We start from the raw sequence: 25,200 nt of genomic DNA, 5'->3' as shown, positions 1-25,200 counted from the left end.
ACTATCACACTCAGAAAGAGGTAAGAGCAAAATATGTTTAGGTATATTGATTTAAATGGGAAAGAGGGCAGAGAGTGCGATATTCCATTTCAATCAAAAGGGTGGTGGTTGTGAGGTGTTTATATTTCTGAAAGGGACTTACTTCTCCAGCTCCTCCTGAGAGTGGGCGAAGGTACAGCTGGCTCCTCGGGGACAGCCTCCCTTCTGCTTCATGTCCCGACACATGTAAGTCTTGTACTTACTGTGCTGGGGGGGCTGAAGAGAGAGACATTTTAGAGTAACCACGTTTCCAGCCACAGTTGTGATGGAAAGTTGCAGTAGAATTTTATACATGCAGACAGATAATTTGTTCGTTCAACATGGTGGGATCTTTTTGTGTCTGTAAAATTAATTATGTGAGAAATGGCGTCGGAAACACATTTATGCGCAAATATTGATATAATAACCCTTCTATCGAAATAAACCTGGCGTCACACGATAATTTGGTGTGTGGTGCTCCCACTACGACTCGGGAAACAATGCAGTTTATTACAGGTTTTAAATATTGAGGGTTTTATTCTGGTGACCTGATGATCGATGCTTAACTGACAAATAAAAATATTCTTGCTCTTATCCATAACAATCTCATGTAGACTTGCCTACACGCAAAGCCTACCTGCACTGTAACTGTGAGCTGTTGGCTAGAGAGCACGTGGCAAGACCAGAGTGGGCACATTTGCTATTTAACACAACAGCTTCTGACATAACTGTCCATAGAGTTGAAAATGAGATGGAAACACATTGCACTTTAGAATTTTATTCGGTACATGAAAACTTGGAAGTGAAAAGGTACATTGTGTGCTCTATTTTCTTTATGGACATTTTAGATCATTTGCCTGAAAATCTGTCACAAATTGGATGGAAACTTACAGTGCCTTCAGAAAGTATTAATACCCCTGGACTTATTCCACATTTTATGTTACAGCCCGAATTCAAAACGGATTAAAATGATATTATTTGCAGTTTTACTTGTTGCAAACAGGACGCAAGTTTTGGAATATTTTTTATTTTGTACAGGCTTCCTTTTCACTCTGTCAATTAGGTTAGTATTGTGGAGCAACTGCAATGTTGTTGATCCATCCTCAGTTCTCTCCTATCACAGCCATTAAACTGTTTTAAAGACACCATTGGCCTCATGGTGAAATCCCTGAGCGGTTTCCTTCCTCTCGGGCAACTGAATTAGGAAGGACGCCTGTATCTTTGTCATGACTGGGTGTATTGATACACCATCCAAAGTTAAATTAATAACTTCACCATGTTCAAAGGGATATTCAATATCAGATTTTTTTATTTACCAATAGGTGCCCTACATTGCGATGTATTGGAAAACCCGTGTTTGAAATTCTCTGCTCTACAGGATAGAAGATTCTCCCAATGAGCCAATATTGTACAAACTAAGAAAATGTGAAATAATTCTGATATCTGTATCTTATCTTTAATGTAGATTTTTAAACACCTATGCCATATTAAATCCCTTTTTGTCAGTCAGTTTTGCCACATATTATTTGAAACATGACAGGGCAATCAATAGTACAATTGGGAAGTACATTACATTTTGGAACGTTGCACCTGAAAAGCAACATTTATATTACTCTATACAGTGCCTTCAGAAAGTAGTCACACCCTTTGGCTTATAATCATTAAGGACTGAGGATCCTAGAGGAAAACCTGGTTCAGTCAGTCTGCTTTCCACCAGACACTGGGAGATGAGTTCACCTTTTAGCAGGACAATAACCTAAAAACACAAGGACAAATCTACCCTGAAGTTGCTTACCAAGAAGACAGTGAATGTTCCCGAGTGGTCGAGTAACAGTTTTGTCTTAAATCTACTTGAAAATGTATTGCAAGACATGAAAATGTTTGTCTAGCAATGATCAACAACCAATTTGACAGCATTCAAATCAAGTTTTGTTTTTCAAATCCGTTTTGGAATACTGACTGTCCAAACAGCAAGTTACAAGGTGACCAAATCGGATGCGTGTTCAGACAGCAGTCATTTGCTGACATGGCTACGCTAGTTGTCATAGTAATGACAGGCGTGCGCACAGTGGTGTAGGCCGATTGGTGTTAGTCCTCGTGGTCTCTATCACTCAGAAGTTCAAAATCTGTAACACAACATGTGGAATAAATCAAGGTGTATGAATACTTTCTGAAGGCAATGTATATATATTTTTTCTCTCTGACATGTCGCGACCCACCACTAACATGTCCGCAACCCACTTTGGGTCGTGACCAATAAAGGCTGCTGTAGAGTGATCAGACATAGCGAGCAAGGCGTGTGAGCTACGGTACCTGTTGTGGGTCGGCTCCCTTTTTGCTGTGGTTCTGGATGAAATCTACCAGGCCGTGGACTACAGTCTTCACCGCCACCAGACCCTTCTCCAGCTGCTCCCACGTGGGAGGGGGGGCGTCTAAAGACCCAGAGAACGGAGGGAGATAGGAGTCAATATTTGGCCTGAAGGAGTATAACACAGCATTACAATAGTGAGGCTGATAACTTAGATATCTTGGTCGGTTATGTCAATGATTAACAATAACTCTTAATATAAATTATTTATAGGCACTGTGCTCAAAGTGCTTAACTTCTTATGGCTGCAGGGGCAGTATTGAGTAGCTTGGATGAAAAGGTGCCCAGAGTAAACTGCCTGCTCCTCAGTCCCAGTTGCTAATATATGCATATTATTATTAGTATTGGATAGAAAACACTCTGAAGTTTCTAAAACTGTTTGAATGATGTCTGAGTATAACAGAACTCATATAGCAGGCAAAAACATGAGAAAAAAATCAAACCAGGAAGTGGGAAATCTGAGGTTTGTAGGTTTTCAACTCATCGCCTATCGAATACACAGTGGGATATGGGTCAGTTTGCACTTCCTACGACTTCCACTAGATGTCAACAGTGTGTAGAACCTTGAGTAAGGTCTATCATGAGCTGACCATGCTTTGACCATGCGCGTTCACATGAGAGGGAGCTCTGTTCCATCGCACTTCTGAAAACAATGGAATTCTCCGGTTGGAACATCATTGAAGATTTATGTAAAAAACACCTGTCAAACAAAACATGTCAAACAAATAAATCGTTTGACATGTTTCTACTGACTGTTACGGAACTTTTTGACATAGTTTGCTTTTAGTGAACGCGCTTCCTGACTTTGGATTTGTTTACCAAACACGCTAACAAAAATAGCTATTTGGACATAAATAAATCGTTTTGATGTCTATTATTCTACAATGTAGAAAATAGTACAAAAAAAAGAAAAACCCTGGAATGAGTAGGTGTGTCTAAACTTTTGACTGGTACTGTATGTTATTAATATTTAATTCAGTTATTTAAATTATGACCCCAGTTTATTGCAGCAGGCTATTGGGAAACAAGCACTTCTTACTGCGAAATTGCCTCGCAACTCATGAATAAATTTGTCTTAATTTGAACTTGTCACGTTCCTGACCTGTTTTCCGTTGTTTTTGTATTTGTTTAGTATGGTCAGGGCGTGAGTTGGGGTGGGCAGTCTATGTTATTTGTTTCTTGTTTAGGTTCATKGTTAATTAGCCTTATATGGTTCTCAATCAGGGGCAGGTGTTTGACGTTTCCTCTGATTGAGAACCATATTAAGGTAGGCTGTTCTCACTGTTTGTTTGTGGGTGATTGTCTTCCGTGTCAGTGTTTGTACCACACGGGACTGTTTCGTTTGTGTAGTCTGTTCCTGTTTGTGCGTTCTTCGTTGTTTGTTAAGTTCTCATGTTCAGGTCGGTCTACGTCGTTTTGTTATTTTGTATTTATCAAGTGTGCTTCGTGTTCCGTCTTGTCTAAATAAATTCATCATGTATTCATCACCCGCTGCATTTTGGTCCGATCCTTGCTCCTCCTCGTCTGAGGAGGAGAACGACTTAGACGAACGTTACAGAACTAAGCAAGCTGCTAAATCGTTCAGTTTACATCTTGCCTACATCTTGTTTAGGTTACTGTAAACTATCTGAAATTAGATGTAGGCCTATCAGGGGCTATAGGCTAATTGCTTTTATCTAAGCAAACTATGGCTAAATGTAATTACAATCATAAAACCAGATTTGAGTCTGTAGCCTACACCCATTTTAATGAAAAGTCAATCTCGCCAATGGGCCATTTATAAGGGTTTGTAGTCTTAACATCTGGCACATAACAGCACAATTGCCAGAGAAAAGACTAATATTCGTTTTTTTGTGTTCATCCAAGTGTTTCTTGCTCAGAGATTGAGATCCTCTGTCCAGCTTTCATCACTCAAACTCTCCTGTCGGATTTCTCTATAGTTATGCACATGCGCAAAGAGGATTGATTTACATTTATAAACCTGGTTTGAGCCCTGAATGCTGATTGGCTGAAAGCCATGGTATACTTTTTACTGTTCTATTTACAGTGGTAACCAGTTTATAATAGCAATAAGGCACCCCGGGGGTATGTGGTATATGGCCAATATATCATGGCTAACGACTGTATCCAGGCACTCCACTTTGCATTGTGCTTAAGAATAGCCCTTAGTCGTGGTATACTGGCCATATACCATAGCCCTTGTGCCTTGACGTAATTTGAATGTGGCAAGTGATAAAGATAATTCGCCCTTATAAAACTCGCCATATACTTTTCCATCAATGGATGCCGATTTAACTCGTTTGACTGCTATGATTAAGCAATGTCATAGCTTGCAATAATTCTTATTTTGAGGAAAACCGAATTTTGCTTCTAACGTGATAATCCTTAATTGGCTTGATAAAGTTATGGGAAAAGGGTGTAGGGCAAATGATCTCTTGATCCAAAAACAATAAAAGAATTGGGCTAGTTTTCAGGCCTTCTGGGTAGGGTTTGAATGCTCATTGAGCTAGATTTTTTTAGCTTGACCTGGCAACACTGCATAAACATTCTTATGGTATATCTTCCCCGTATCATTCATGGGTTTACTAACTCATGGTAAAACACACAGTGTCCTGTAGGCCTAGATGCTAACCATATACACCCCCTTCCCTATTACTGCCACTCATATACATAAATATATACACACACACATATACAGTGGGGAGAACAAGTATTTGATACACTGCCGATTTTGCAGGTTTTCCTACTTACAAAGCATGTAGAGGTCTGTAATATTTATCATAGGTACACTTCAACTGTGAGACACGGAATCTAAAACAAAAATCCAGAAAATCACATTGTATGATTTTTAAGTAATTCATTTGCATTTTATTGCATGACATAAGTATTTGATACATCAGAAAAGCAGGAACTTAATATTTGGTACAGAAACCTTTGTTTGCAATTACAGAGATCATACGTTTCCTGGAGTTCTTGACACAGGTTTGCACACACTGCAGCAGGGATTTTGTCCCACTCCTCCATACAGACCTGCTCCAGATCCTTCAGGTTTCGGGGCTGTCGCTGGGCAATACGGACTTTCAGCACCCTCCAAAGATTTTCTATTGGGTTCAGGTCTGGAGACTGGCTAGGCCACTCCAGGACCTTGAGATGCTTCTTACGGAGCCACTCCTTAGTTTCCCTGGCTGTGTGTTTCGGGTCGTTGTCATGCTGGAAGACCCAGCCACGACCCATCTTCAATGCTCTTACTGAGGGAAGGAGGTCGTTGGCCAAGATCTCGCGATACATGGCCCCATCCATCCTCCCCTCAATACGGTGCAGTCGTCCTGTCCCCTTGTAGAAAAAGCATCCCAAAGAATGATGTTTCCACCTCCACGCTTCACGGTTGGGATGGTGTTCTTGGGGTTGTACTCATCCTTCTATTCTCCAAACACGTCGAGTGGAGTTTAGACCAAAAAGCTCAATTTTTGTCTCATCAGACCACATGACCTTCTCCCATTCTTCCTCTGGATCATCCAGATGGTCATTGGCAAACTCAACGGGCCTGGACATGCCCTGCGCTTGAGCAGGGGGACCTTGCGTGCGCTGCAGTATTTTAATCCATTGACGGCATAGTGTGTTTACTAATGGTTTTCTTTGAGACTGTTGGTCCCAGCTCTCTTCAGGTCATTGACCAGGTCCTTGCCGTGTAGTTTCTGGGCTGATCCCTCACCTTCCTCATGATCATTGATTGCCCCACGAGGTGAAGATCTTGCATGGAGCCCCAGGACGAGGATGATTGACCTTCTATCTTGAACTTCTTCCATTTTTCTAATAATTGCGCCAACAGTTGTTGCCTTCTCACCAAGCTGCTTGCCTATTGTCCTGTAGCCCATCCCAGCCTTGTGCAGGTCTACAATTTTATCCCTGATGTCCTTACACAGCTCTCTGGTCTTGGCCATTGTGGAGAGGTGGGAGTCTGTTTGATTGAGTTGTGGACAGGGTGTTTTTATACAGGTAACGAGTTCAAACAGGTGCAGTTAATATAGGTAATGAGTGGAGAACAGGAGGGCTTCTTAAAGAAAAACTAACAGGTCTGTGAGAGCCAGAATTCTTACTGTTGGTAGGTGATCAAATACTTATGTCTTGCAATAAAATGCAAATTAATTACTTAAAAATCATTACAATGTGATTTTCTGGATTTTTGTTTTAGATTCCGTCTCTCACAGTTGAAGTGTACCTATGATAAAAATTACAGACCTCTACATGCTTTGTAAGTAGGAAAACCTGCAAAATCGGCAGTGTATCAAATACTTGTTCTCCCCACTGTATATATAAACATATATAAGCCAGGGCCTAAAATGAACACTCGCCACCTGCAGGTCGATTGGCAGGTGAGATGTCTATTTCACCAGGCACATCGGCGTGTGGTCTGGGCTCCACAGTGCGAGCATGTCACTCGCACTTGTGAATGAAAATAGTCAAGTATGATCACATTTACAGGATAATGAAAACAGCTAGTCACATTTAAAGTATTTCTGCCGTTTTGATTCATAGCTGGTAAATGAAATCGCACAAAGTCAAAGAACTACGAATCCTATATAGCCTATTCTACCTCGGGCTGCAACACTGTCTAGCTGGGGGCTGAGCACACGTTAAGAGCTGAGTGAAAGCCTCATTCTTTAGAAGCGGTGCGCACAGGCATAAAAGTTGGTCTAATTTACTTGAAACTAAAGTCTACTGAAGTGAGACTTTGTCCTTGCGTTTCTTGGCTATTTACATTGTTTTGTTCATAAGGTAGGTTGTTTTTCTATGTTGGAGTTTCAGGTGTTAGGGAAGAGAAGACAATAGTACTAGTCAGACTCAATCTCACACGCACAAACATGACTCGAGCCGCTTTACCACGGTAACATCCCACCCTTAAAGGGGCAGGTGAACATTTGCCTCTGTGATATTTTGGTTAAAAGACACCGGTCACAAAATGAACTGAAACATACCACATTAGTTCTTACTAGTAATTAATGTATTGTTTTAGAAACATTACAAAGCTCACTCATCCTCTTTTGTTTTGGTGTAATTTTGGCAACAACAACAAAATATCTGGTAAAAGATCTGAGTGGCTGGTAGATTTTTAAATCTACCCGTCACTGTGGCTTGTAGACCAAAAAGTTTATTTTATGCCCTGATAAGACCTGGGTTCTATCAGGTGGGGGCTATCTCTCTATCAGTACTAGCATAGTTAAAGAAATAAGAAAGCTGCCTGATTAAAAGAAGGGTAACACATACACAAGTATGACAATACGGCTGTGTTTACATAGCCACTCTAAGAACCCAAATCTGATTTTCTTTCCATATCCGTTTTCCATTTTTTCCTGACTGTCCACACTCAGAATTACATGTGACCCATATCAGATTTGCACACTCACACTGATGTATCCTCTGAAGTAGTACACCGATGCAATGGTCATTTCATGTCACTTCTCCTTTTCGAACATTTGGGGTGGTTGTCATGGTAACAGCAGGTCATGTGCAACAACCAACAAAACACTTCAGAGCAAAATGATCTTATCTGAGCGTGTAGACAGAGGTCGCAAATGGTGGATCGGGTTTGTATCAGGATTGAGATCCACATATGCAGGTGGTATAAAAATCGGGAAGTCAAAAGATGAGATTCCATGTGGTTGTTAAACATAAGGAAAAATACCAGATAGGTATCAGACATGCAAATAATTGGGAAAAGAATTTGGCTGTCTGGGTACTTCACTCCCTCTCTTTCAAACATAGGCTACTGCTTAAAGGGCTCTTAAACAAAAGTGCTTCAATGAAACGGTACTTAACCATGATTGGAATGACAGATAGTAAAAATCCATAGGTGAGATGGGTCATAAGGGCCAATGAGTCATACTCATTTGAATCAGTCTGATAACATCACAACTTCTTCTCCCTGACCACAGCCACATGAAGCTCAAAGAAACCCAACCTGTTCTACACTGATTGATTCTTTACCACTTAACTATTGGAACACACTGGGCTGTATTTCATTCCAGAAAGTTCAAGAAAACTCCCTCTATGCACTTGTTCCCTGCCCTTCGAGAATTTGATGGGACCGAAAAAGGGAATGCAATAATTTGGCTAAGTTCCTGGTAATGCTTTCAGCTAAATGGTACCATCCGTCCCATAATGGGGACAACACAAAAACAGGAGTGACTTAGAGAACAATTTTGAATGCGGAAAGGCAGACCTGGTGTGTCTGTGGTTCGAATACAATCTTCAGTTGCATGCATCATTGTCAAGCTTTGGCCTTGAGCGGGGTGTGTGATGTGCATGGGAGCCAGCGTGTGGGTGTGTGTGTGTGTCTCTCTCACCGGGGCTCGGGTCGATGTTGGCCAGGAGCTCCAGGTGTGGTCGGAGGCGGTTAAGGTTGGCGGGGTCGCCCGTCCTCTGCAGGGCGATGGTCAACTCCTGGACGCTCTGGGCAAACGAAGCCGGCGTCTGCAACTGGAGGGGACACGGGATATTAATGAAAATTCTAATCAACATTTGAGTGCCTGCACCTGGATTTTCTCCCACTCTTTTGTGGATATGATCATTCCTGCTATCCTGTATCCTATCAGCATTGTTTGCAATAACATGTTTTCTATTGTGAAGGATTGACCCACAGGGAAAGTGCTGCTCCTTTAGTGGAAGCTTATGGGTATTTTGTGGTTTCATGTGTGCACACAGACAGTTATATAGACAAATACACAAACTGATAAGTAGATGTTTACATGAGTGAATGTGGGATTTTTGTGAATATAAGTAACTGACACACACCTCGTTGATAATGGACTGTACGACGTACAGTACCAGTCAAAAGTTTGGACACACCTACTCATGCAAGGGTTTTCTTTATTTTCTACATTGTCGAATAATTGCGAAGACATCAAAACGATAAAATAATAACAGATACGGAATCATGTAGTAACCAAAAAAAGTGTTAAACAAATCAATATATATTTTATAGATTCTTCAAATAGCCACCCTTTGCCTTAACATCTTTGCACACTCTTGGCACTCTCAACCAGCTTCACCTGGAATGCTTTTCTAACAATCTTGAAGGAGTTCCCACATATGCTGAGCACTTGTTGGCTGCTTTTCCTTCACTCTGYGGTCCAACTCATCCCAAACCATCTCAATTGGGTTGAGGTCGGGGGATTGTGGAGGCCAGGTCATCTGATGCAGCACTCCATCACGGTCCTTGGTCAAATAGCCCTTATACAGCCTGGAGGTGTGTTTTGGGTTATTGTCCTGTTGAAAAACAAATGATAGTCCCACTAAGCACAAACCGTATGGGATGGCATATCGCTGCAGAATGCTGTGGTAGCCAGCTTGTTAAGCAAAGCACCCCCACACCTCCTCCTCCATGCTTCACGGTGGGAACCAAAGGACAGATATCCACCGGTCTAAATGTCCATTGATCGTGTTTCTTGGCCCAAGCATGTCTTCTTATTGTTGTGGTTTCTTTGCAGCAATTTGACCATGAAAGCCTGACTTACGCAGTCTCCTCTGAACAGTTGATGTTGAGATGCTTCTGTTAATTGAATTCTGAAGCATTTATTTGGGCTGCAATTTCTGAGGCTGGTAACTCCAATGAACTTATCCTCTGCAGCAGAGGTAACTCTGGGTCTTCCTTTCCTGTGGTGGTCCTCATGAGAGCCAGTTTCATCAAAGCGCTAGATGGTTTTAGTGACTGCACTTGAAGAAACTTTAAAAGTTCTTGAAATTTTCAGGATTGACTAGCCATGTCTTAAAGTAATGATGGACTGTTGTTTCTATTTGATTATTTGAGCTGTTCTTGCCATAATATGGACTTGGTCTTTTACCAAATAGGGCTATCTTCTGTATACCAACCCTATCTTGTCACAACACAACTGATTGGCTCAAACGCATTATGAAGGAAAGAAATTCCACAAATGTACAAGGCACACCTGTTAATTAAAATGCATTCCAGGTGACTACCTCATGAAGCTGGTTGAGAGAATGCTAAGAGTGTGCAAAGCTGTCATCAGGGCAAAGAGTGGCTACTTTGAAGAATCTTAAATATAAAATAGATTTGTTTAACACTTTTTCGGTTAATACATGATTCCATACGTGTTATTTCATAGTTTTGAAGACTACACAATTATTCTTCAATTAAAAAAATTGTAAAAACAAAAACCATGGAATGAATAGGTGTGTCCAAACTTTTGACTGGTACTGTACATGACAGCTACTTCTAGGACGAGTAACATAGACCTAAACAGACGCAGACACTTTGTCGAAGACACACTAACAGACACACAGGTACCTTGTCAATGATGGACTGCATGTGGGACTTGTGTGACTGGTCCCCGTAGAGCAGGGAGGACCACTGGTCAGGGGCGATGCGGAGGCCGCCCTCCATGGCGATCTGGACAATCTGGGAGTCATGTTCGCGCCGCAGCGCCTCGTACGTCCGGAACTCCTCCTTCAGCTGCATCAGCGACGAGTCCTCGTCCCGCTTGGTCACCTAGACAATCGGGAAAGAGGGCGTTAGGTTAGAGTTTCCTAAAAACACTGGGTCAGGATCTACTGATTGGTTATAGATGGTTTAGAGAATTTTAGGGAGATCATAGCCCAAAACATGTTTGTGAACCACGTGGCCTATGCTGGGTCATATTCATTGGAGCACACTCTTGCGAACGTTCCAAAACACTATACAACAGAAAACAAAACCGTGTTTGTTATTGGAGAACGTTAGATAGTACCTCTCCATTTCACTCCGGTTTGTACCAAATGAACAAGAACCAGCTCCTAGAACTGTGTTTGTGTGTGTAGGTAGAGTCAGACCTACCTTAAAGCAGGAGGCCCTGTAAAGGAGTTGCACCACGTGGCCGATGCTGGTTTTGGAGGCCTGGGGGAAGCGTGGCTCCAGCCGCTGGACCACGAACAGCACCAGGACCTTCCTGGACAGGGCTGAGCCGTCCTCCAGAGCCAGAAGCACCAGCTTCAGAGCCTCCTCCTGCATGGCTGGGAGGGAGAACGCATACAAGTAGGTTTAGACCACAAGCACACCCACAGCATTTGAGAAGACATTTGTGCAAGTTTGAAAACATACAAACATTTACGGTAGTAAATGTCATTGTATAAGACAGTGTTTCTCTAACCTATCCTTGGGGACCCACAGATGTATCACAAATTTGCTGTCGTCCTGAACTAGCAGTGATTCAACTAGTCAAGAACTTGAGGATTAGCTCTGGACGATCTGGGAGTTTGCTACGGAATAGATCAACTGGAAAATGGAACGGCTGGGGGTCTCCGAGGAGAGGTTTGAGAAATTCTGGTATAGTCAAGGCGGGCGTGTGTGTAAACTTGATATCATCCTACCTGGGCCCAAAAACTGGCAGCCCCTGGCCCGGACGGCGGCCCACAAATTGGACGACAATTGCTGGGGGTTTTGGTGCTGCAGGATGAGCTCTGTGACCGTGCGCTCCCCCAGAGATCTTGCTGCCCTCATGGCCCGCACCCGGCCCTCCTCCTCCACCAGCTGACAGTGGACCAGGGTCACCAGCTTCCTCTGCATGGGTCGACTCAGCATACTCAGGGTCGTGCTGTTCAGACCCACCCCTGGTGAAAGACAACGGGAAGGAGATTGGGGGGTGGAGAAAAGAGACACCATAGAATGGTTTTTAATTTAAAAAAGACACATTTGAAGTCGGAAGTTAACATACACCTTAGCCAAATACATTTAAAATCAGTTTCACAATTCCTGACATTTAATTGTTTTAAAAAGTACCTGTCTTAGGTCAGTTAAGATCACCACTATTTTAAGAATGTGAAATGTCAGAATGGAGAACATTTTTTATTTCAGCTTTTATTTCTTTCATCACATTCACAGTGGGCCAGAAGTTTAAATTGTTTAACTTGGGTAAAACATTTTGGGTAGCCTTCCACAAGCTCCCCACAATACGTTGGGTGAATTTTGGCCCATTCCTCCTGACAGAGCTGGAGTAACTGAGTCAGGTTTGTAGGCCTCCATGCTCGCACACACTTTTTCAGTTCTGTCCACAAATGTTCTATGTGATTGAGGTCAGGGCTTTGTGATGGCCACTCCAATACCTTGACTTTGTTGTCCTTAAGCCATTTTGCCACAACTTTGGAGGTATGCTTGGGGTCATTGTCCATTTGGAAGACCCATTTGCAACCAAGCTTTGACTTCCTGACTGATGTGTCTTGAGATGTTGCTTCAATATATCCACAATTTCCCTTCCCTCATGATGCCATCTATTTTGTGAAGTGCACCAGTCCCTCCTGCAGCAAAGCACCCCCAAAACATGATGCTGCCAGCACCGTGCTTCACGGTTGGGATGGTGTTCCTGAGCGGTATGACGGCTGCATGGTCCCATGGTGTTTATACATGCGTACTATTGTTTGTACAGACGAACGTGGTACCTTCAGGCGTTTGGAAATTGTTCTCAAGGATGAACCAGGCTTTTGGAGGTCTACAATTTTTTTTCGGAGGTCTTGGCTGATTTCTTTTGATTTTCCCATGATGTCAAGCAAAGAGGCACTGAGTTTGAAGGTAGGCCTTGAAATACATCCACGGGTACACCTCCAATTGACTCAAATTATGTCAATTAGCCTATCAGAAACTTCTAAAGCAATGACAATTTTCTATAATTTTCCAAGTTGTTTAAAGGCACAGTCAACTTAGTGTATGTAAACATCTGAACCACTGGAATTGTGATATAAGTTAAATAATCTAACTCACTGTCTGTAAACAATTGTTGGAAAAATGACTTGTGTCATGCACAAAGTAGATGTCCTAACCTACTTGCCAAAACTATAGTTTGTTAACAAGAAATTTGTGGAGTGGTTGAAAAACGAGTTTTAATGACTCCAACCTTAGTGTATGTAAACTTCCCGACTTCCAACTGTATTGCCGATAGATTGCAGCTTGCATAAATGTTATTGTCTGCATCACTTCCAATCCCCCAATTTTTTGGTAAAAATATATAACAAATAAAAGTACATTATCTCTTTTAAATATATTTTCCCTAACCCTAACACCCCTCCCCTAATTGGAGTAAACTAATGGACAACACTTAGCCTTCTACTTCCAGCATATACTACAGTGCATTCGGAAAGTATTTAGACCCCTTGACCTTTTCCACATTGTTAGATTACATCCTTATTCTTATCCCCCCCTCATCCCCTTATCCCCCCCTCATCTACACACAATACACCATAATGACAAAGCAATAAACAAGCTTTTAGAAATATCACATTTACATAAGTATTCAGACCCTTTACTCAGTACTTTGTTGAAGCACCTTTGGCAGTGATTACAGCCTCGAGTCTTCTTGGGTATGACGCTACAATCTTGGCACCTGTATTTGGGGAATTTCTCCCATTCGTCTCTGCAGATCCTCTCAAGCTCTGTCAGGTTGGATGGGGAGCATCGCTGCACAGATAATTTCAGGTCTCTCCAGAGATGTTCGATCGGGTTCAAGTCCGGGCACTGGCTGGGCCGCTCAAGGACATTCAGAGACTTGTTCCGAAGCCACTCCTGCGTTGTCTTGGCTGTGTGCTTAGGGTTGTTGTCCTGTTGGAAGATGAACCGTCGACCCCAGTCGGAGGTCCTGGGCGCTCCGGAGCAGGTTTTCATCAAAGATCTCTCTGTATTTTGCTCTGTTCATTTTTCCCTCAATCTTGACTAGTCTCCCAGTCCCTGCCACTGAAAAACATCCCCACAGCATGATGCTACCACCACCATGCTTCACCGTAGGGATGGTGCCAGGTTTCCTCCAGGCGTGACGCTTGGCATTCAGGCCGAAGAGTTCAATCTTGGTTACATCAGATCAGATAATCTTGTTTCTCATGGTTGTCCTTCTGGAAGGATCTCCCATCTCCACAGAGGAACTAGAGCTCTGTCAGAGTGACCATCGGGTTCTTGGCCACCTCCTTGACCAAGGCCCTTCTCTCCCGATTGCTCAGTTTGGCTGGGCGGCCAGCTGTAGGAAGAGTCTTGGTGGTTCCAAACATCTTCCATTTAAGAATGATGGAGGCCACTGTGATCTTGGGGAACTTCAATGGTGCAGAAATGTTTGGCACCCTTCCCCAGATCTGTGCCTCGACAATCCTGTCTCGGAGCTCTACGGAAAATTCCTTCTTCCTCAAGGCTTGGTTTTTTTCTCTGACATGCACTGTCAACTGTGGAACCTTATATAGACAGGTGTGTGCCTTTCCAAATCATGTCCAATCAATTAAATTTACCACATGTCCAATCAAGTTGTAGAAACATCTCAAGGATGATCAATGGAAACCGGAGTCACCGGAGCTCAATTTCAAGTCTCATAGTAAAGAGCCTGAATACTTACGTGAATAAAAAAATATATATAAATATGCAAAAATTCAATAAAAATAAAAAATAACTTTTTGCTTTGTCATTATTGGTTAGGTTGATGAGGGAAAAAAACAATTAAATCAATTTTAGAATAAGGCTGCAATGTAACAAAATATGGAGAAAGTCAAGGGATCTGAATATTTTCAGAATGCACTGTACATTTTACGGACACAATGTATTTTACAATAGAACCCTTTTGTTTGTTGTTAATCCCATCCTCCAGCTACCATCAACCCCTCCCATCTATCTCTGAAGACCTTCCATTTTTGATGTGTATTTGCCATATATTTTTAACTGTGCTGTTTCATTAAAGTTCTGAAGCTATATACATTCTACAGACACAGTATATTTTACATTTGTTATCTCGTTTTTAGTCCCACCCTTCAGTGACTCAATCCCTCCCATCTATCTTTTAACACCATCCATTTTTTTATGTGTATTTGCCATATATTTTTCAACTGTGCTGTGATGTTTCACAGAAGTTCTGACCCTTTCTATTCACATAGTTCTACAGATTGTAAATTAAATATATTTTTCTGCTAAAAGTATCATTTTATTATTGCTCTATTGACTATGACTTTTTAAAATAACCCAGGAGTGCCATTTGCAGAGTTAGCTCAAGGTAAATGTTGCAATTCTTTAGCCATTCTACTGTTCTACTATCATCTACTACTATACCAGGGACCCATTCTACTATCATCGTCCTGAGTCAGAGCTGGTTCAACACTGTGTATACGCGTGCGTTTTACCTCTGGTGTTGCTGAGGGGTTTGAGGTAGAGAGCCAGCTCCTCCACACACTGACTGGCCTCCTCATAGTGCTGCGCATCTTCTGGGCTGGTGATAAGGGCCACCGGCTGGACCTTGGGAACCTGGAATTGATGGGACACACAAGTGGCACAATGGAATATTAATGTATGAAAATAAACAATTAAAACACGTGTCACATTTAATAGGATGCTGGGAAGTGTGTAAATGGGTTAATTTACACAGTCAAATAATCAAACAAAGACCTTTGTTGGTTTATAATATAATTAGATGAATTAATCAATACAGTTATGTATTGAGTGTTCAGGTTCTACTTCCCCTATACGCAGTGACATATACTGAACAAAAATATAAACACAACATGCAACAATTTCAAAGGTTTTACTGAGCTACAGTACATATAAGGAAATCAGTCAATTTAAATAAATTCATTAGGCCCTAATCTATGAATTTCACATGACTGGCCAGGGGTGCAGCCATGGGTGGGCCTGGGATGGCATTGACCCACCCACTTGGCAGCCAGGCCCACCACAGTGATCGTGAGGTGATATAGAGCAGCAGCTGTTGCATCCTGAGGTATCTCCATGAAAATACATGATCTGAGTGATTGATAGTTGGTATTCAGCAGTCATAAAAAGTACTTTGAAGAACTACAAAAGAGTGATTGTCGGACAGCATAGGCAACAGCTCTATAGAGATGAGATTTCTTAGAAATAATAAAGTAATCAAATAAAACAAATGTAACATACACAATTGCACTAACCACACACCTAAGCCCCTTTTTGATCCTGGAAAAACCCTGTAGTTCTTATAACTGTATGTCAACGGGCATAGACACGCACTGAGCAGAGAGAATTGACCAAACTTCACAGCTATAGCATCTTTGACACCCTTGGCTGGCTATGTGAGTCAAATGTTATCACAGATTGTCACTCTTAATAGAGGAAACAGTGTGATGACAGCACGTCTTGGCAGTAATAGTAATGTTACCTGACAGGCCATCTGGCAACTTCACGAATAAATGGATCAATATCTGCCACACCACTCTGCATCAGAACAATGTCCTTTCACATCGACAACATTAGCGATCCCACAACACTACTGTGCCATCACCACACCCCAAAAAACAATCCAATAAAAAAGCGAGAGACGCCCTGGTGAGTAACATCCCAAACAGAAACTGCCTTTTGTGATTTAATATATAGTCAGGTTTCCATTGACCCAGGTTTATTCGACAAAAGCAATCTGTAATGGAAACGGCAGATATAGAATACATTTTCTAAAGGAGCGACAACATTTATCAATCAAACGTATTTATAAAGCCCTTTTTACATCAGCAGATGTCACAAAGTGCTATACAGAAACCCATCTTAAAACCCCAAACAGCAAGCAACGCAGATATAGAAGCACGGTGGCTAGGAAAAACTCCCTAGAAATGAAGTAACTTAGGAAGAAACCTAGAGAGTTCCAGGCTCGGCGGGGTGGCCAGTCCTCTTTTGGCTTTGCTGGGTGGAGATTGTAAGAGTACATGGCCATTTAAGGCCAGATTGAACATCTTGAAGAACAAACGTTCATAGATGACCAGCAGGTTCAAATAATAAATCTGTGGTTTTAGACTAGAGGGTGCAACAGGTCATTACATCAGGAGTAAATGTCAGTTGGCTTTTTATAGCCGAGCATTCAGAAGTCGATACAGCAGGTGCGGTAGAGAGAGAGTTGAAAACAGTAGGACCGGGACAAGGTAGCACGTCCGGTGAGCAGGTCAGGGTTCATTAGCCACAGGCAGAACAGTTGAAACTGTTCAATAAAATGCAAATTAATTACTTAAAAATCATACAATGTGATTTTCTGGATTTTTTTTTTTTTACAGACCTCTACATGCTTTGTAAGTAGGAAAACCTGCAAAATCGGCAGTGTATCAAATTCTTGTTCTCCCCACTGTATATCTATATTTATATGTAAAACAAACAGTGCCACTTAAGATTAATTCACTGAAACCGTATCAACTGGTTATATTATAGCGTGGAACACAATCTTCAAAAGAGGCAGTGGCTCTTGCTTGTAGAAGCCTTATGTTAGGAATCAAAAGGACTATGTAATGGTAGCTTAAGTAATTAAATATGAGCTGAAATCAAATTTCCCCATACATATTCAGTGCCATTTGAGAATCATTCATTGAAACTGTAATGAGCTGTGTTACCTGCTCGGCTCTGGCAGGGTCACGGCAGTCCTATGCGTGTAATGCGAGATTTCTGCTACTTGTCCCCCTCTGAGAACGTCTCTTTGTGCTTGATAAGCATATGATTTCTTATGGAACTAGATGTGCTGTGATAGGAGAGCTTGATATTGCATTGCACATGGGTTTCATCAGTTTGATCAAAATACCTTGCTTCCAAACCTCACTGCGTTTGGCCACCATGCTGATAGTGCCCACTTCGCGCTATGCGCCTGAAACAGACACCCCATAGCCAATCAGAAGCACTTGACATAAAATAGTTGTCATTTAGATTTTTGAATCTTAAATAAGTTGTAAGGTGATAGTTAATCACTCTCTGACAATATAACAGGTTTTAAATGTCAATGTCACAAGTAAGGTGAAATTTCTTGCAGGCTCTAAATCCAACAATGCAGTAATTAATAGCAATGCAGAACTAAAAATAAGATAAAGTAGAACAAAACCACACAATAAACATAAGAACGAGAAAGTAAGAAGCTATATACAGGGTCAGTTCCAGTACCATATTTACAATGTGCAGGAATACTAGAGTGAGAGAGGTAGCTATGTATAGAGATAAGGTGACTAGGCATCAGGGTGTATGATAAACAGTGTAGCAGGAGCGTAAATGAAGATTGTATGTGTGTGTGTGTGCAGTCAGTATAAATGTGTGTGTTGTTGTGTCAGTGTGTGGGAATATGTATTGGGTAGAGCAGGAGTTACGAAATAAATCTGACAAATAGTATTGCAGTATTTAAAGAAAAACGTGATCTCTGGGTTAAAGATAAGAGTTGAGACGTACGTTCCGAGTACTCATGCCCATCCCTACCTTTAAGGCTACCAGGTACATGCACCACAACTACTGACCAGAAAGATCTCTGAACAACACAGATCCCAAATAACTCCTCAATAGCTAGGTCTTCCTCTTATCATTAACTACTCTGTTTCTTCACCCTAAACATCCACAATCAGCTCCTAACTATCACATCTGATGGATTCATCTCCAATACTATTCTGCTGCTAGAATTCCCATGATCCTGTATCCCTAACCCTAAAGACTTTGGCACTTCAGAAAAGGGGGAACACTGTGGTGGGACAGCGCAAAGAACAGATTCTAACTGAATTGAGCCACCCCCCTCCAACCCTGACGCCCCTCTCCCAGGTCTCACGGCTCACCTGTCCCCCCACCAGCTGCAGCAGGGCTGTGTTGACGGGCAGCTGCTCGATGTCAGTGGCGATGGCCGTCTGGTCGAAGGGGCAGGCCTTGCGGTGCAGCTTGTTCAGGCACATCTTGCAGACTGTGTGGCCACAGCCCAGCGAAATGGGCCGCCGCACCGTCTCCTCGAACGTCTGAGTGCAAATGGGACACAGCAGGAACTCTGTCCATTGTGGTGCTTGCACGGGCATGGCTGGGCAGCGTGTGTAGGGGTTGGGTGGGTGTGTGTGCAAGTGTTAAAAAAATATTGGAAGATTCCACTGGAATCAAGATTTTTCTTCCGAACTCAATTGTTCTTCAAATGTCACACATCGTGGATGCGCATCACGTCACAAATCCTGAAAGAGAAGGAAAACAATCATAGTGGGTTAAAAGCAATGGATTATATATACACTAGAAGACAAATAGGGGGCGCTGTGTTGAAGTCACCATGTCTCCATCTTGGCACTCCTCCATTGTTAAACATATTTTTGAAGCTGTAGAAATCAATTTATTAATGTCTACATTCGTTTTTGGACACATTTATTATATTACAGACACCTTAATGAATAATTTGAAATATATGTGCGCTAAACATAAAACTACAAAATGAAAACATTTATAAAATCATTCGATAAAGTATAATTTTGAGACTGCTAATGTTACTGTCCCCACTACAACAAGAAAAATACTTAAATACATGTAATTTCCTTGAAACATGTAATTGAAATACTGTAGAATTCCATTAATTCCTATAAAGGACCGCTCCTACTGGGAAGTGCCAATATGGCCTACCGGTGGCTTCACAGCCTATCCATTGCCAATACATAGCATCTGCAATCCAGGGTTTACAGAGAGAAATAGTAATGGCGTCTTTTTGTAGGCACTAACACCGCCATGGTTCGTTGGACAAAGCCTATAAGGAAAATGAATGCCATTTTTGGATAAACGCTGAAAATAAGGTCTGTGGTAAACACAAGCTTAGGAAATCTTTAAACATTTGATTATGAGAATCTTTATCAGCTAACGTCCCTTGTGAATTGTTAAGAATTTATATTGTAAGAAAAAGCACAAAGGCTTCATAATTCATAAAGGTTATGTTAACTGACTGCTATAATCTCATAGAACAAAACGTATAAAATCACCTAAACCTGTGTTAACCTCCAACCTTATTTTCGGCATTTAGTCCAAAACCTTCTTATCTCCCCCATATCGATGTTTTTAACTAACCAAAGATAACTCATTTCCGGGTTTTAGGACTACAAACGGGCGAACTCTATATACATCATTGGTTAAAAGCCTGTGGGTTATATTGTGTTGACAGTGACTCTTGCACAATGTAACATTAGCCGAGCCAATTACCTTGATACAACGGATGACTCAAACCGTCATTGTTGACATTTATGGCTGGCAACAATTTGCATAGCTACACTTCTCATAACAAACAACCCAAGTTACAGGAGCTGATAAAGTGGATCTAATTTCTCTTTGCACAGGTCAAGCAATAATTGCTACATTTAACTAACGTGAGCTACAATAAAATAACGTTGGACAAATCCATTGGCCAGTGTCCTGTTAGCCAACTAACGATACTTAGCTGACAGAGAAACGTTAACGTCTAGCTAACTATATTTTCATTAAAATAATAACAGGAACAATATGAATAGCTTCAATGAACACGCCTAGAGAATAGATTCTGGTTAGCTGCACAAGGCAAGTCAGTTCAATACCGCTGCCTTACAAATTCAAAATGGCTAGGTAAAAAGACAATCCACCACCGGCATGCTGAATAGTTAGTTAGTAACGTTAGCATGATTGCCATCCAGCAGTGTCGTCTTTAGTTAACCAGCCAACTACCTGATTAAACCTGTTCTAGGTGGTTCAATCATTTTCAAATCGCCAGAAAATTCAGCCTTCAGATTCATAATGAATGGCTGGCCACCCAGTCGGCCAAATAACAGATCAAAACAACGACTGACGTTGTTAGCCTATGGCCTGGCTAGCTAGTGGACAAAGACGAAGAGGCGACGAAGCTAGCTACTTATGCTGCTTGAACTAACGTAGCTAGTTAGCCAACTTATGCTGCGCAGAATTAGCTAACTAACAATTTGATCATGCAAGATTAGCTACAGCTTCTATATATTCATGCGTTTTATTTCAAATACCAATTAGTTAAACACACAACACGTCTAGCTAGCTTTATGGCAAGTCGCTAAATAGTGGAGTTAAATTCCAGCGAAAATTAAGTAACTTGCTACTATATATGGTAAACAACCTTAGATATCTAGCTAACGTTAGATGCTTTCATGACTGAAATGAAAACAAAAACGCATGAAACGAATTTAGTTAAAGAAACTATGTAAGTTAGCTGTTAACAAACTAGCCACATTAACATTACAAGTAAAACAAATAGCTAACTACAAGGGAAATCGTGCTAGCTAGATAACGTAAAGCCATTTCATGTGGCAATAGCTAAAATTGTGTTAGCTAAGCTAGCTAACGTTAGCTAGATTTAACACTACCGTTTAACTATATTAGACGTCTAGTTAACTGAATATCAAAGATTTAGCTAGCTATCGTTGTGTGGCAATCCAATTACTAAACCAGGTTGCAGAATGTTGTTGTCGAGTAAATTTCAATTAGCCAGTTAACATACTGCTACGTAGTTAGCGAGCTGAGTGGGATGCTAGCTCTCAGTCATGCCAGCTGTCTAGGCTAGCTCAGAAACTAGGCGTCGTTAACTAACATGTATTGTTTACTGTTCATAACATTTTAGCGTTTACATGCACAAATTACTCACTCATTCCAAAACACTTGGAAGACTTTTATCTGTCTTTAGAAAAATCTTGTGTTATTTTATCGGTCGCCATGTCGACTATGCAGCTTGGCTGCTGCCGAAGTTTGAGGGTGTCAACTGAGTGTCTGGCTTGTTAACTAACATTGGAGTTGGGCGAGGAGCGACTGCACCCCCGGTTGGTGGGAGAATGCCAGTGCACAGCAAACATGTCGGGCAGCATCGCCATCTGTCACGTCTAGTGGATATGGCCAGAGAGGAAGCGGTAGCGGCACATGTCGGTGGAAAATATGTGTCCCTTCAAGTAGGTGGCGTTTTTCGCCTACCAAGCAATGATTTTTTTTGTATGGAGATCAATGACCGTTTCTAATTTGGTCAAAAAAAAGGAATGGGTTATTTGCTACATGAGGTTTATTTGATTGAATATACGTTTCTTAATGCTGGTTGTTACGAGTGTACTGATATAAGTCCTTCCTGTTTGGCACTGTCCGGGGGTATCATCGGATGGGGCCACAGTGTCTCCTGACCCCTCCTGTCTCAGCCTCCAGTATTTATGCTGCAGTAGTTTATGTGTCGGGGGGCTAGGGTCAGTTTGTTATATCTGGAGTACTTCTCCTGCCTTATCCGGTGTCCTGTGTGAATTTAAGTATGCTCTCTCTAATTCTTTCTCTCTTTCTCTCTCTCTCTCTTGGATGACCTGAGCCCTAGGACCATGCCTCAGGACTACCTGGCATGATGACTCCTTCCTGTCCCCAGTCCACCTGGCCGTGCTGCTGCTAAAGTTTCAACTGTTCTGCCTGCGGCTATGGAACCCTGACCTGTTCACCGGAYGTGCTACCTGTCCCAGACCTGCTGTTTTCAAGTCTCTAGAGACAGCAGGAGCGGTAGAGATACTCTTAATGATCGGCTATGAAAAGCCAACTGACATTTACTCCTGAGGTGCTGACTTGCTGCACCCTCGACAACTACTGTGAATTGTTATTATTTGACCATGCTGGTCATTTATGAACATTTGAACATCTTGGCCATGTTCTGTTATAATCTCACCCGGCACAGCCAGAAGAGGACTGGCCACCCCTCATAGCCTGGTTCCTCTCTAGGTTTCTTCCTAGGTTTTGGCCTTTCTAGGGAGTTTCCTAGCCACCATGCTTCTACACCTGCATTGCTTGCTGTTTGGAGTTTTAGGCTGGGTTTCTGTACAGCACTTTGAGATATCAGCTGATGTACGAAGGGCTATATAAATACATTTGATAAGTAAGACACGTGACATCCCCGCAACTTTGAGAAAAACATATTTATATTAGAGCATGGCTATTTATATTCATGACTGAGACTAGTAGCATAGCATCACTCTCCATTGAATACAGGCGGTTGACGTCAACAATCCTAATTGTATATTGAAAGATTTTAACCCTCCTTTTGTGTTCGTTTCATGTTTATTAATTCTGTGTTCCCGGTCCAGAATGACCGCCCCATTATAGCTGATTATAAATCCATAATAATACATATATTATCTCCTAATGTTGTGTTAGATCTTTTTAACTTAAGTTATTGTGAACATTACAAGTTTTGAACTTCTATTAGCTATTTATGGCCTGTAGGCCTCATTGACCTGAGCTCATACAACTAGTTTTTGAGTAAAATGTATGGATTATTTTGACTATAACAACTACTCAGATGAAATATATTGTGCTATTTATCACAGACTACTTTGTGTGAAAGTTTAACAAGGACTCTCTCCTCCTCCCAGTGTCATGATCAAAGATATGATCAAGATCATTGTGCTGTCACAAAATGAATAGTGAGCAAGGCCTCAAAAAAGCTATATACCAGAGCTGCGAGAAAAGTTCTATGTATTATTGAAACAATGTTGCGATTGTTTGTGAGAATGCCAACAGGTGTGGTTCCCGTGGGGGAAGATTCTATTGGGGAAAGGTTCCCGTGGAGGTTGCCATGGATGCCAAGAAGGGGAGTGAGGTGTGCGCTCAAACACACATGCATGTGGGGGTCTGGGAGAGGAACTGTGTCCATCTGATGAATGGGCATGTGCCTGAACTCAATTTTATACACAAATTTTAGTCTCACTCATTCATTTCTAATGACCGGTCATTTTTTTTACCAGGAACACCACAGGTGTACAAATGTTAAATTAAACACCCAACATTTAATGAAAATCATCATTTTCTTTAAGGGTGGTGGATGTCCAGGTAGGTTATTGACCTTGTTCAAATATTTTATAGTCATTTTGAAATTATTTTGTGATAGTGTATTTTTATCCTCTGGTACACTTGAAACTCAATGTCAGGGTGAATTCTTTCAATTGCAAATAGGTAATTAATTAATGTGTGATAGCCTACAGTTGGATGCTTAGTAACAGATAATTGTTGTCCTTATACTATTTACTTGTATTAATACAACTGGACACATCCTGTGCCTAATCATTCTGCAACTGATCATAAAGAAAAATAGAACAAAACACACAAGTAATGCACTTTTTTATATATATTTTAATGTCTTCATCCAATGTCTTTTATGGCAACACCACTTTTTTATATGGTCAGTACAATGCCAGCTATCACACATATGTTTCTTATGTACTGGTGGCTTATTTCCCTTCTAAATGATTATCCATTATCCTATGTAGTAATCATTTGATAAAGGGTAGACATTGAATTAAATCCACTACTTTAGATATCCTAGTTCTAGTGAGTCTATTTTACAAGCTGCCTGGAACAATTAGTGATCCCTTTCTCCTCATTAGGTTCCAATCAAACTTGTCTTCTTTGCCTTGTCAGCCAATGGAGGAGGAAAATGTGCAAATCACACAAATATCGCCTTCTGCCAGCTCTTCACATTGGACAAAAGCCTCTGATGACCGGGGCTTCCTCCTGAGCCTCGTCCCCGAGCCTGGCACACTCTCTGCCTCCTCTTCCTTACATTCCCCCTCCTCCCCCTTTGCTACAGGCTCTGCCGTCCATGCCCTGCAGTCCAAAGTGAAGGCACTCTCCCAGAAATCCAGCAGGAGAGAGAGAAAGAGGGAGTTGGAGGACAAGAGGGCCTTAGAGCTCCAGGCAGGGGGGCCTTTCGTCTCAGGCCCGGCCCAGGCAGAAGGCCCGCAGTAGGGGGGAGGTGCCACAGCACGTGCCCTCCCGGTGCTTTGACCAAACGAGGAGGTCCAGCAGTAGTGAAGACGATGTGGTGCAGGAGATGGTGGCCAAGGTACAGCTCCACACCTACCTGACTGAACCACAGAGGGAGCAGGAGAGCTGGGGTACCATGGGGAAGGGGGCATAGAAGGGGGAGAGGGGAGGCCTGGCTGGATGTGTGCCAGGGCAGCCTCGTGGGTTCGGGGAGGGGGCCAGCTTGGACAACATCCAGTCGGACAGCACCGGTGGAAAGATGGAGGACCCCCCTCCTCCAAAACCTGCTCCTTCATCCTCCTCTGCCTCGTCTTCCTCATCT

At 41.9% G+C, this 25,200-nt stretch overlaps 1 protein-coding gene across 1 annotated transcript in view; it reads right to left on the bottom strand.

The window, feature by feature from the left end:
- LOC111957086 (roquin-1) overlaps positions 1-21,988 on the bottom strand; it is a 36,245-nt gene extending 14,257 nt beyond the window's left edge. Inside the window, exons 1-9 of the mRNA XM_023977811.2 lie at positions 21,745-21,988; positions 18,926-19,303; positions 15,518-15,638; positions 11,750-11,989; positions 11,217-11,392; positions 10,692-10,892; positions 8,731-8,863; positions 2,332-2,450; positions 143-255 (exon numbers count right to left, since the gene is read on the bottom strand). Of these exons, the coding sequence (XP_023833579.1) occupies positions 143-255; positions 2,332-2,450; positions 8,731-8,863; positions 10,692-10,892; positions 11,217-11,392; positions 11,750-11,989; positions 15,518-15,638; positions 18,926-19,156 (1,334 nt within the window). The 5' untranslated portion in view covers positions 19,157-19,303; positions 21,745-21,988. The remainder of the gene's footprint in view (positions 1-142; positions 256-2,331; positions 2,451-8,730; positions 8,864-10,691; positions 10,893-11,216; positions 11,393-11,749; positions 11,990-15,517; positions 15,639-18,925; positions 19,304-21,744) is intronic.
- Between the last annotated feature and the right edge of the window lie 3,212 nt (positions 21,989-25,200).

This window comes from Salvelinus sp. IW2-2015, linkage group LG32 (genome assembly GCF_002910315.2).
Source record: "Salvelinus sp. IW2-2015 linkage group LG32, ASM291031v2, whole genome shotgun sequence".
NCBI classification, from domain to species: domain Eukaryota; kingdom Metazoa; phylum Chordata; class Actinopteri; order Salmoniformes; family Salmonidae; genus Salvelinus; species Salvelinus sp. IW2-2015.
The sequence above is the reverse complement of the archived record's forward strand: the minus strand, read 5'-3'. Positions and strand labels throughout refer to the sequence as shown.